This window comes from Sinocyclocheilus grahami, unplaced genomic scaffold (assembly GCF_001515645.1).
Source record: "Sinocyclocheilus grahami isolate Dianchi unplaced genomic scaffold, SAMN03320097.WGS_v1.1 scaffold223.1, whole genome shotgun sequence".
In the NCBI taxonomy this organism is placed as follows: domain Eukaryota; kingdom Metazoa; phylum Chordata; class Actinopteri; order Cypriniformes; family Cyprinidae; genus Sinocyclocheilus; species Sinocyclocheilus grahami.
Window position 1 is genome coordinate 1,330,809 of NW_015505402.1, and position 13,978 is coordinate 1,344,786.

The 13,978-nt window shown below is 38.0% G+C and overlaps 1 protein-coding gene across 1 annotated transcript; it reads right to left on the bottom strand.

The window, feature by feature from the left end:
- Positions 1–497: 497 nt before the first annotated feature.
- On the bottom strand, positions 498–3,883 carry LOC107596796 (potassium voltage-gated channel subfamily A member 2-like). Its single transcript, XM_016287615.1, has 2 exons — positions 3,632–3,883; positions 498–2,522 (listed from the first exon to the last, which is right to left on the bottom strand). The coding sequence occupies exon 2, from the start codon at positions 2,397–2,399 to the stop codon at positions 918–920; it is 1,482 nt and encodes a 493-aa protein (XP_016143101.1). The 5' UTR covers positions 2,400–2,522; positions 3,632–3,883; the 3' UTR covers positions 498–917.
- Between the last annotated feature and the right edge of the window lie 10,095 nt (positions 3,884–13,978).

The following is a 13,978-nucleotide window of genomic DNA, read 5'->3' on the forward strand; positions in this document are numbered from 1 at the left end:
AATATGGCTCATTAAGTGACAAAGTAATTTGAATATCAACTACATTTTGAACTATCTCTGCAGCTTGCAGCAGAAACAATGGGAATATACACTGAACAGTATGCTCTTACACGAAATACATCAAGCATTTTTTTCTGTGGCACTAGGGTGTTATTTTGCTTATTTTTCATTTAACGTGTTTTGTATGTTCCTTATCCCGAAGAGCTGTAAAAAACTGATATGAAATGATAAAAGAAAAGCCATTGAAGGACAGTAGACACAGACACCGTAGACTATAAATAACATAAAATATGAGATGTAGAGACATTCATCTTGTCTTCAAAAGCTTTGCAGCAGGATAATTGTGAAGGAGTAGATACACGTGTTGTCCATACATACGTATTTTGGGTCCACACACAGCTAATGACACAAAAGCAGGCAGTTTTCAATGACATTCCCAGCCTGATCACTACAATATCACTAAAATTACAGACAACTGTCTTGAATCGATGTGAATATTGGTGTTCTTTAACAAGCAGCAGGAGAGTGGACGAAACTTCTGTGAATATTCTTTGCATCGTATACATGTACTGCATGTGACCGCAAACCTTTTTAACAGCAGATGAAGCACACAAATTACGTTTCTTTGGCGAAGCTTGGCTTTGAGAGTAAGATGTTGATGGAAATATACTGACACTCATGTGCTGTTTATTTGTGTTCCACAGTTCTGTATAAATACTTGGCTCCTGATCCGGATAAGGTGTTGGATGGTATAGATGACTCCATGCAAACACTGGATGTAGGTTTGGACTTTTAATGAGGAACTGGAGATTGTAAATCTCATGACAATAACTGAGGCGTTCAACCTCACAATCCTCCTTCGAACATGGCTTACTATAGTCCTTTTATAATTCAGTTCGTAACTGCTCCTCGAATTACTAGACATCTGTCAGCATTTTTTTTATATTTACATAATTTGTATTAGCTAAAGTGCAATTGGCTGTCTTGAGGTTCTCTTCCTGAAAGTCCTCGTTGCTGTTGTTGACCCCTTCTTGGATTTCCATGTAGTCCGACTTGCTGATGGTGGATCCACTTCGACTTCCCTTCAGCTCTTCTTGTGAATCGGCTTTAGGGACGTTAACTTGGAGATACTGTGCCTGCTCCTCGCCTTCCGTTTCTCGATGGTAAAAGTAGTTGAAGTTGGAGACGATGACAGGCACGGGAAGGGCGATGGTCAAGACGCCAGCGATGGCACAGAGGGATCCGACAATCTTTCCTCCAATGGTTGTAGGCACCATATCTCCATAGCCAACGGTCGTCATTGAAACCACAGCCCACCAGAAGGCATCCGGGATGCTGTAGAACTGCGACTCAGGCTCGTCAGCTTCTGCGAAGAAGACGGCGCTGGAAAAGAGAATGACTCCAATGAAGAGGAAGAAGATGAGTAGACCTAATTCTCTCATGCTGGCTTTGAGAGTCTGGCCAAGAATCTGAAGTCCCTTCGAGTGACGGGAGAGTTTGAAGATTCTGAAGACTCGGACAAGTCTGATGACCCTCAGAATTGCGAGAGACATGGCTTGTTGCCCTTGCTGCCCGTCCTCTGCTGTCTCGGCCAACTCCGTCCCCAGCGTGATGAAGTACGGAATAATGGCCACCACATCAATCATGTTCATTATGTTCACAAAGAAGCTGGCTTTACTAGGGCAGGCAAAGAAGCGCACCAAGAACTCGAAGGAGAACCAGATGATGCATAGCGTCTCTAGAATGAAGAAAGGGTCTGTGAAGTAGGTGGATGTGTAAGTGGTTGTAGAGTTAGTGACGGCAACTGGGACTTTGCGCATCTCCTCCTCATCGCTGCGGAAGATGGGCAAGGTTTCCAGGCAGAAGCTGACGATGGAGATGAGGATGACCATGACGGATATGATTGCTATAATCCTGGCTGGCCCAGAACTTTCTGGATACTCGAACAGCAACCAGACCTGCTTCTGAAACTCATTGTCAGGCAACGGCCTCTCCTCCTCCTTGATAAAACCCTCGTCCTCCCGAAACATCTCAATTGCTTCCTCTCCGAGCTCGTAAAAGCGGATCTCCTCTGAGAAAACGTCCAAAGTGACATTGACGGGGCGCCGCAACCTTCCACCCGATTGATAGTAATAGAGGATAGCATCAAAGCTGGGACGGCTTCTGTCAAAAAAATACTCGTTCCTTAGCGGGTCAAAGTACCTCATGCGTTTCTTGGGGTCCCCGAGCAATGTTTCGGGGAACTGTGAGAGGGTCTTGAGCTGCGTCTCGAAACGCAGACCCGAGATGTTGATGACTACTCGCTCACAGCACTCCTGCTCCGTTCCGGGGTCATAGTCCTGAGGAAGACCAGGGTGTGCAGCCGCCTCATCTGAGGGGTCACCCGTGGCCACAGTCATTATGCAGGAGGGTGAGGCCTGCACTTTTCACGGAGGCAGGGCACCACAGGGTGGGAAAATGCACGGAAGGGAGCTTGACACCGTAGAGCACTAAGGGCCACAGCGTGCTACCGGGTGGGTTGACTGAAAGACAACAAAAGATTTATGAAGACAGCATTCAGAGATCTTAAATATTGTGTCTACAGAGGGTCTAAAGCACATGTGTCAAACTCTGGTCCTGAAGAGCCTGCCTGGAAGTTTCGAGTTGGATTTGGCTCTCCAGGAACTGTATTTGACAACCCTGGTCTAAAGGCTTTCTGCAACAATAGTAGGGTGAATGCAGGTAAAGTGGGACACTTTCTGATAATGTGTCATTGGTGTTGTTTAAAAATATGATGCTAATGACTCATATGACACTTTCAATAAATACATTTTAATGTAGAAAAAATTTAAATGATTAAAAAATCTTCAATATACCATATGGAGGATATACTTCAGTGTCCTACTTTGCTTGTCACTCTAAGGAAAAAAAATAACTAAGAAACCAGGTAAACCTTCTGCATTATGCATGAATAATGTTTATCATAATGCAAGTATGTTCCTAGTATAATATTCAGGAGACCACACATGCAGTACACAACAGCAAAGCTTAGGCAGAAAGTAGATTTTTAAATATAGCACAATTTATATAAAACAGTATATTTAGTTATGCATTCACATGCAAAGCAGTTCCTTGGTCTTCTTATAGAAAGCACCACAAAATGAAGCTCTTCGTCAAGCCCTGCCAGTTCTTCTGTTGTGCTGCAATGGACAAATATCCATTCACATAAAACTGCATCTCTCACAGTGCAGTCAAGTGAAAGAGGCCCTTCTCTATGAGACATGCACATGCTATATAACCATGCTGTATCCATTCAGTGCGTATCCTTTTCCATGAAATACCCGAACATTCAAAGAACCGCATATGGTATGCTGTTCGTACATATTTGTTGGACGCATTTCAGTGGAATGTTTCTTGTCCCAAACGGTACCAGCATGCTCTAAAATATTCAGCAGAAGCAACCTATGAAATATTAAACTGCAGGAAAATACATTTTAGGCTTAACAAGACTTGGTGGTCTCTCTCTTTTTACTCTTTAGATCCCTCCACATTATATTATACAAGATGCATAACTGCATATAAAAGAATACACACACAAATACCAAATAAATAAATAAAGCATCCATGCATAATCAGAAGTGAGACATTATACCTGCTAGGATAAACTTCTAAATCACCCCTGTGGTTCCTCAGGTTCCCAGAAGTCACGACAGCCTTCTCGAAGTGTGGATAGCACTCCGGCGTCTGTGTGGCTGCGATGAAAAGGACAAACACACATCTGATTCCTTAAATCCTGGTTGCCACTGTCTGCCGTAGCTCTCGGCGCACCGGCGTATTGTGGATAGCGGGGCAGGCAGGGAGGAGGGGCAGAGAGGTACAGTATGTGGGTGTGTCCTCGTCTACCCCAAAGCTTCCTTACAGCAGGTTGTTTGAGAAGAATAAGGAGGAAAGAACAGGGGGAAAAAGCATATGATGCAATGGAAGGAGGGTCTCTTTATTCTACGTTTAAGGAGGCATTAAGCAATCCATACAGGTAGCCACAGCCTTTGCTAGAAAGGTTGCAACAAATGACAGTAGAGATGAATGTGAAACATCTGCAGTAGGCACAGCATCAGGCATGCCCATTAAGTAAGTATTAGCCTTTCAGGGATCACATCAATTAACTGCACAGTCAATTTGTAACATTAATGGAAACACTCTTTTAATTGAATGATAAGCTACTGATAATTGTGCAATGTGTGAGGGTCAATGGCAAAGCATGTCAGAGATAATAAAATTATTTTCTATGCATATTGAACACATCAGATTTTTTTTTTTAAGTTTCAAACATTTTTCAAGTCAAAACTACATATTTTTATAAATATGATTTTTTTAAAATTAATGAATAGTCAATAAGTTTTCCATTTGATGTGTTCAATATGTTATTTATATATTTTGGTCACATGACGACAAAATTGATGACAATTAAAAAAAACGAGTAAAGTATCATAAATCGAAGCCATTTTTAAAAATACATAATAATAAAAGAATATACCAATATTGTAAGAATTTCATCCTTTTAATTAGACTTTTTGTCGCTTTTAAGTTTCAAACATTTTTCAAGTCAAAACTACATATTTTTATAAATATGATTTTTTTTTAAATTAATGAATAGTCAATAAGTTTTCCATTTGATGTGTTCAATATGTTATTTATATATTTTGGTCACATGACGACAAAATTGATGACAATTAAAAAAAACGAGTAAAGTATCATAAATCGAAGCCATTTTTAAAAATACATAATAATAAAAGAATATACCAATATTGTAAGAATTTCATCCTTTTAATTAGACTTTTTGTCGCTTTTTTCACTGGACAGTTACGCCACCAAGACATTTATTCTTTAAGCCCCACAAAAAAATATCAAAATGACATTTAATTAGTTGTATTGATGTAATTGTCTGTATGAACTGCATTTTAACATTTTTAACTTATATATATATATATCCAGACTAAAAATTAATGATACATCAATGACCCATGAGCCAATCTAATTTAAAATATATATACGGTATATTGCAAAGACATGTCCCCATAATGATAAGTGATAACATCACTATTAAATACAGTATTAAATGCATCACTGAAGAAGCTAAAGTTGTATATTAATGTTTTATTCGCCAAAAATGTTATTTTATTTGACTGAATCAGTCAGTTGAATCAAGAAAATTATCCTTTATGTGACAGCTGCACCTTACCACTTTCTACAGTGATACAGTATAAACGCAAATTCTATGAAGAAGTCATGTTGACATGGGAACAGATGCAGAACATCATACATGAGAAGTCTGCAGCGACAGACGTCTCGAATCTCTTCCTACCTGTCTGTCTACCTCGCTTGCCGACGTCTCAGCAGTTGTTGCATTATGTTCACGCAACAAGCCATTAGTCAGTTAGTTAAAGCGTTAAATGGAATCTGCAGTCAATCGTTGCTGTGCATACCAAAAGACTTCTGGATTACAGACACGTGCTCCGTCCGCGCTACCACTCCTCACTTTATCCGCAGAGTGGCCAGTTTAAAGGGGACGCGTCACGAGTGATGTTTCCAGAATTAAATCTCTGAGGGTGCTTCTGAAATGAGTGGATGGTTCTCCAGCCTTAATGCACATCTATTATCACATTTATTTTTATCCTGTCCATTGCTATGTTTAGAACTATGTCAATCATTGCAATTTTGAGAGTGAATCCCGCATAAATATGCGGATGTAATTCCCAAAACTTTACAGCTTGTATGTGCCGGAAAAACAAGTTTTATCTACTTTATTTTTCAATGCAGAAGTAAGGTGGAAGTAAGCTGTTTTCTGTGAATGTGCGAGACTTCCGCTTCATTAGCCGCTATAGGGAAATCAGGAGAGGAATAACAAAGTGCAGTAAACTGTAAAATTCTTTACGCTACAAACCAGAGTTTTTATAATTAAGACACATTAAAATAATATGACAAGAAACACCAGTTTGCAATATCAAGCTTTGTACAGCTAAAATAGCTGGAAGCGAATGACTGAAGTCAGACACATTAAATTAATGCGCCCACTCTTACAGGAAAAATAAGATGGATACAAATTCTGAATGGACAATAACATAGAAAGCACGCAATGAGCGTTCCCTTTATAATCACTAAAAAGCTGTCACTTGTCTTTGTTCATCGTGATCTCACAAAGATTTGTAATTTCAATGAAGCTCTACACTGGAATCTCTTATTTACATTGGGTTTACACTTAGTTATAATGAAAGGATTCGCGAGCTTGTGGCACTGAACAAAACCTCTGGCGTTTTGAGCGAGTGGATTGTAACTTAAATGCCTCAGATTGGCCATTGCTTTCAAGAAATCAACAAATATGTCTGTTTTTTTAAAGCATTCATTTTTTTAAAGCATTCCCATTCCCTGTGTGAATCATTACACTTCTGAAGATTGTAGTTCAGAGTCTGATACTTCTTTTTTTTTATTACGTTTGAGTGTATTTTGCATTTAAGGTTATTATAGCATTATTTTACTGTTTTGTGTGTCACTGCTATGTCTTCATGTTATTGTCTTTCACAGTTGCTGTAGTGGCCAAATTTGATGTTTTAAAAACTTCAAATCTATATCTTCATGTGTGTATTTATTTCCCTAGACAGCATACAGTGCATCTGATGGGTAGGACCTCTAAACTGATAATAATCAAACTCAGAGAACCCTAACCTTAAATTCATCAAGAAGTCAAGAAGTTCTTCATTAATTCAGTGCATACTCTGTAAGTACTTACAAAAAAAAGTACCTTTTTTTTTTTTTTTTAAACAGTAGGCTAATCCTGTTATTTTTCCTTAAAATGTGATCTGTTTTTATTTTATGAATAAGTTTTTATTGCAAATAAATATTTATCAGCATTGTATGTACTATATTTTTATTCCAACGAAACACTGCTAGTGTTCATTGCATATCTACAGCAATTAACAGCTAGTAGAAGCAACATAACTGGCGTTTAGTCATTCATATTCATATTCATATGGGAAGCCAAATGCACTGAAAGTGTGACGAAACATGATGTTACAGAGCTCGCGCCGTGCTACCAAACGAATCTCATGCTAGGAACGGCGCGAACTAATCTCACAAGCTGATCAGTTAAAAAATACTTAATGTACGCACACAAATACAGTTAAGACGCTGAGCACTACAACATGACATTCACAAAGGAGTCTGGAGTTATACACATATTTAGGTAGATTTTGAGGTGCATTTCCTTGAAAAATTTAAGTAATCCACTGCGTCCTCAGCAGCTCAGATCTTGGGAGAAAATTAAGACTCTATAAGGACTTTCCACACTGAGCGCAATGCGAAAAAGCGAGGCGAATCGGAGACGAATGGTGCTTTCACACCGAACGCAAAATGATTGTATGCCTTCTGCTAATTCATGCCTGTACGCTAGGTGGCGCCAACCAGCAATGCATTTTTCCTCAGATATGTAGGCTATCTCGTAAATGGATTTAAAGGGGTCATATGGTGTTGCTAAACAGAACAGTGTTTTGTGTATTTGGTGTAATGAAATGTGTTTATGCGGAATCTTTCATTACTATAAATATACCATGAGCTGCATACAAAACACATACAGAAAATATATCGTCATTATCATATGCCTAGTTGCTTTCATATTTCATGTGTAGAAAAAGAGTGAACGCGCTCTGACTCATAACACTCGCCCATGGAAGAAAACGGACGGTGCTCTACAGATCACATAAATCAGTGGAGAATTATTAGAAATGTTATTATGTATAAAGAACATGTGAGAATAAATCTGTTCTCAAATACCAACGATAACAAGAACTCAGCATTGGCTGAGCGCAGAACTATAGCAATGCAGGGCTGTCAATCAACCCCTGTGGCCTGGCCCTAGGCCCTATGCAATGTGACGTCACACTGCATGAAAATCTAAACAGCAGGCCTAGTGAGACTGACTTGGTTTAAAGGGGATTCAAAAATGAGGAGTGGGTGGATTTTTATCATTGTAGGGTGGTTGTGTTCACACACTGCCAACACACATTTATGTCCAAACACTATGTAAAAGTGGATTTTGCATAATAGGTGCCCTTTAAGTCATTAGTTTAATGGAGTGAAAAAACAGATTTTCTCAGTGCAGATGTTAAATAGTAAGGCCTTTTAACAAAAAAAGAAAAATTGAAATTAAAGAAATGTTTTAAGGTTATTTGTTTAAAGGATCAGAAAATGTCAAATCATATATGGTCTGTGTTGGATGTGATAACCACTGGAATACATAGAGTAAATCGTCTTTTTCATTGTACTAATAGTGTATCCAAATCCATTGCTGCTACACTGAAGAAATGGTGTAAAAAATTCACTCAGAAATGATATGTAAAAAGTTTGAAATATTATCTACTTTGTTTTGACTTTTTATGGTGTAGCTAAGTTTCCATTCAGGTTATGATTTAAATTCATGCAAAAAAATAAATAAATAAATTGATGAACTTCATAGTTGCTTGCATGCTAAATATTTCTGTGCGATTTAGCAGCCAATAAGCAGACTATTTAGTCACATGATTTCTCAGGTCACACAATAAGAGGATCTATCGACATTCATTTTAATAAAGTATCCAAGGCTCGTTTTGGTTGCAAACGATCTGTTCATTGACACAGGTATAAAACTTGCATAACAAATAAAAGGCTACCTATATCAATGTAAAGATATGTAATCTGTAGAAATTATCACTGAACAAATCAGTACACAAATCTGAATAATCTTTCAGAGTCATTAGGATGACATAAAAGCAAACCACTAAGTCACATGCATATGGTAATTTATTCAGTAAATGTGTATCCATATTAGTTTATGTGCACTTCTTCTTACTGAATAAAAAATATCCACCTCAAGTGTATGTTTTTTAAGGACTGTAGACTACCAGTCAAAAGTTTTTGAGCAGTAAGATGTTTTTTGAAGAAGTCTTTTCTGCTCACCAAGCCTGCATTTATTTGATCCAAAATACAGCAAAAGCAGTAATATTGTGAAATATTTGTACTATTTAAAATAACTGCTTTCTATTTGAATGTATTTTAAAATGTAATTTATTCCTGTGATCAAAGCTCAATTTTAAACATCACCATCCAGGCATGGTGAGCAGAAGAGACTTCTTTAAAAGACAATGAAAATCTTACTGTTTAAAAACTTTTGACTGATAGTGTATATCTTGATGGTTCAGCCCAACATCTTTAATATAATATCAAAAAAAAGAAAAGAAACCGAGCTACTGATTTGCATGAATAATTCCATCAGCGCAGTGATCATATTGATTGATTCTTATGCAGCAGGTTTTATGCTTGTTTCCAAATAAAAAAAGTCCAGAATTACATTTCTCACAAATTTAGCTAAAATGTAATAATTCATAATTTCATAAATCTTCTAAAGTCGAAATGATCCTGCTCTTTTTCAGCGCTGCTTGAGTTTGAGGCAGGAGGTAGCAGACAGTGGCAGGAAGCCAAGAGCCCGAAGCAGCTCAAGGTCACTTACTCACTGCAGCAGATCCATCTCAGCCTGCAGTGACACACACACACCTGCACACCAGTGAGGATAATGACATTATGACTAGTTTGATTGCATGTAATAGAGAAGAGAAACAAATCTTAAATAAATATGGAATAATTGATTTAATCCCATAAAATATACCTGATGCTATCCAGTGTCCAGTCACCTTAAAATCACATTCATATTACCATCGAGACTATTTTGTGAATAAAACTAGATTGTGAAAGTCAACATACACAGATATGGTCTCCACTGTTACACTCTGCCATCACTGGATGGTGCTCCTCTTGTTACTATGGCGACAGGCACCTAGAGCCCCTCCGCAGGCAGATTGGAGGAGATGAGAGCTGTGATGACATCACACAGACTGAGGAATCACTGGCGTTGGGCCACAAATGTGATGTCATGCCTGCAGGCTCAGCACTCAGCATTTAATGGACATCCTCATGAAGTAAGATGATTGTACTTAATAACCAGTGATTAGCTGTGCTTTCTAAGCATCCCTGTTATAACTGCTCATTCTTAGGTTCGAACAAACCCTGAACCTTATGTATTAAGCTTTGGCACATAATTTTTGCTAACGACATGATAGTACCTCAGATTGTCCAATAATAATACCTTGTCCAATCAGCAATCAGATGTACTTTCACTTGTGTTTATTTTTGATTGGCAGATAATAAAATTGCTGAAACAAAATCATTGAAGACGAGACCCAAACTACGGACCACAAAATCAAAGACTTAGAGGTTGGTTCTTTTATTTTGGGTCACTGTTTAGAAATCACCTAAAACACCTTAGCAGGTATCTTGAAATGCCCTAGCAACCACTCAGCTTACCTTACCAACCACATAGGATCATGCTAAAAAAAACAATTGGAATAACTTTGGAAAACCATAGCATTGAATTTTAGCAAGTTCATTCTAAAATTATTTAATTATTAATTATTCTAAAAATATTTTATGCATAATGTAAACATTTAACATGTGGCAACACTTTACAATAAGTTCCTTTTAGTGAACTTTAGTTAATGCATTAACTAACAAAGAGCAATATGTTTCTTATAAATGAAATCTTAACATTAGTTCATGTTAACTGAGGTCCATTAAATAATATTTACAGGTACAACTTTTGATTTTAATAATGTATTTGTAAATGACAAGTTCATTCTAAAATTATTTAATTATTAATTATTCTAAAAATATTTTATGCATAATGTAAACATTTAACATGTGGTAACACTTTACAATAAGTTCCTTTTAGTGAACTTTAGTTAATGCATTAACTAACAAAGAGCAATATGTTTCTTATAAATTAAATCTTAACATTAGTTCATGTTAACTGAGGTCCATTAAATGATATTTACAGGTACAACTTTTGATTTTAATAATGTATTTGTAAATGTTGAACTTAACATTGACTAAGATTAATAAATGCTTTTGAATTATTTCTCATTGTTATTTCATGTTAACTAATGCAGTTAACAAATATAAACTTATTGTAAAGTTTAATAGATTTAGTTATTTTAGTAAATCATTTAAATATACATAAATTCATAATATAATTTAAATTAAGATATATTTAAAGTATAATGTGTGTGTGTGTATCAAATTATGTCAAATATCAAATAGTTAAAACTTTTTAGCAATTTTTGTTTAATATTTTCTGTATTTTGGATAATGGGTCACCTCTAACAGACAGAAGTGAGTAATGCCTCCTTATAAAACCATTTTGAAGAGTTTCCTTCATCTGACCTTCACTTTTCTCAGTGTTGAAGCTATTTTCCTGTTTATCTTTTATCATACTGGTCAGTATTGATCCAGTGGTTTATTATAGGACCACAACCTTTCATTTCAAGTGAAGTTTTTTTCTTCTGTTAACTTCGGATCTAGTGGATCATAAAGTCTTTGCTATGTTCTCTCAGTGTACAGTATCATCAAGGGCAAACCCTGTAATGCTCTCCTGGAGTCTCCCTTCAATTTCACACTCCATTTCCTGTAGAGCCGACAACCATAAATACCACTGTCTGTGACACCCTGGAAAATGAAATTCCATGTTAACAAAAGAAATGTCTTTTTGATGTAGCTCCATAATAAGGAACTGTCTTAAAGTTAATATTAACTTGCAACTGAAAGTTCAACGACCAGACCAAGATTAGTAGAGTAAATCACACCAAACCAGTCATATTTCATCCTAAAATCAATAGAAAAAGGTCAATAAGGGAAATTATCGACGACCACTGAATATAATGGTACAAAAAAACTCAAGTACAGCAATGAGAATTAATGATCCTAAAAATAGACTCGAGTTTAATAAGTAAAATATTTTGTAATGTGAAATGTCTTTAATTATGGAGTGAAACGTGAAGAGATTCCCCCTCGGTAGAAGTCACGAGCGCGTTTCCCCCTTGGGGGGCCCCCCTCCATCGTCGGGCCCCTAGAATCGTCCTAAACCAAATCCCCCCCCCCCCCCTTACGGCGCCCCTGACCACCACCAAACCGTAACATAATGATAACAAAGTGGCATGAAATTAGATAACAGATCAGATGGCTGTTTTGACTGAATGTGATAAGCACACAACTTTTTATATATGGCCAGAGGGGGTTTTAAACTCCCAGAGCTTTTATTCTTAAAGTGGTTATCGTACGGTCCAATCTCCAGCGGTTTAATAGCCTGTCAGAGAGAGTTACTGTAGTGCTAGAATGACACTCTTCTGGGATGTGAATGGTGGAGCGGAAAAGAATGAGAGAGAGGAAGAGGGGGAAGACCCCAGGCTTTGTGGAGGACACGTATGCTTGTCTGCACAACACACACGTAACATGCCTCATCTGGCCCCCTGGTGAGAGTGCTGGGGCTCAGCTGTTTCATTCAAGCAGTGAAGGAGGATCTTATTATCACACATACACATAACTACTGGGAATACACCTGCCGAGGCCTCTGTACACTCAACAACATCCTTGTGTCCTTTACTGTTAGAGGATACCTATTTCTGTACAGTAAAAAAGGTTTAATACATGCACATAAATATGTTCTGCTTCCTTATTTTTACATTATTGTAGTCAGTGATCAGCATCAATAATATAAAGGTTGACATGTTTTCTAAAAAAATGTGAGGTTCATCTCCATGCAAAACTCAATACCATCATGCTAGAATGTTCTGTTTGGTCACTAGGTTGTTACTAAGTGGTTGCTAGGGTGTTTCTATGGTATGTGGTTGTTAGGATGCACTGGATGGTCATTATGGTTTTGCTAGGGTGTTCTGGTTGGTTGCTAGGTGGTTGCTTAGATGTTGCTATGATAAATGGTTGCTAGGGTGTTCTGGGTGTTTGTTAGGTTGTTGCTAAAGTACATTATGTGGTCGTAAGGGTGTTATGGGTGTCACTAAAGTCTTACTAGGTGGTTGCTAAGGTGTTTTGGGTGGTCGTTATGGTGTTGCTAGGTGGTTGCTTTGGGATGTGGTTGCTAGGTTGTTACTAAGTTATGTGTTTGCAGGGGTGTTCTAGGAGGTCACTGGGTTTTTTCTACAATATGTGGTTGCTATTGTATTCTGGGTCAATGCTAGGGTGTTGCCACGGTATGTAGCTGCTAGGATGTTCTGGGTGTTTGTTAGGTTGTTGTTAAAGTATGCAGTCCCAAGGGTGTTCTGGTTGTTACTAGAGTCTTACTAGGTGGTTGCTAGGTGTTTTGGGTGGTTGTTTTGACGTTGCTAGGTGGTTAATTTGGGTGTTGCTTTGGTATGTGGTTGCTAGGGTTTTCTGTTTGGTTGCTAGGTGGTTGCTTGGATGTTGCTATGATAAATGGTAGCTAGAGTGTTCTGAGTTTTTGTTAGTTTATTGCTAAAGTATGTGGTTGCTAGGGTGTTCTGTGTGTTACTAAAATCTTACTAGGTGGTTGCTAGGGTGTTTTGTGTGGTTGTTATGGTGTTGCTAGGTGGTTGCTTTGGGTGTTGCTTTAGTATGTGGTTGCTAGGGTGTTCTGGGTGGTTGCTAGGTGGTTGCTTGAATGTTGCTATGATAAATGGTGACTAGGATGTTCTAGGTGTTTGTTCGTTTGTTGCTAAATTATGTGGTTGCTAGGGTGTTCTGGGTGGTTATTAGAGTCTTACTAGGTGGTTGCTAAGGTGTTTTGGGTGGTTGTTATGGTGTTGCTAGGTGGCTGTTTTGGGTGTTGCTTTGGTATGTGGTTGCTAGGTTGTCGTGGTTGGTTGCTTTGATGTTGCTATGGTATACTCTATGTTTGCTAGGGTGTTCTGGGTGTTTGTTAGGTTGTTGCTAAAGTATGTGGTTGCAAGGGTGTTCTGGGTGTTAATGGAGTCTTACTAGGTGGTTGCTAGGGTGTCTTTGGTGGTCGTTATGGTGTTGCTAGGTGGTTTCTTTGGGTGTTGATTTGGTATGTGGTTGCTAGGGTGTTCTCTTGGGTGTTCGGGGGGGGGGGGGGGGGCCCCGGGGTGTT

Coding starts and splice junctions, on each gene's coding strand:
- LOC107596796 (XM_016287615.1), bottom strand. CDS start 2,399: ATGACTGTGGCCACGGGTGACCCCTCAGATGAGGCGGCTGCACACCCT.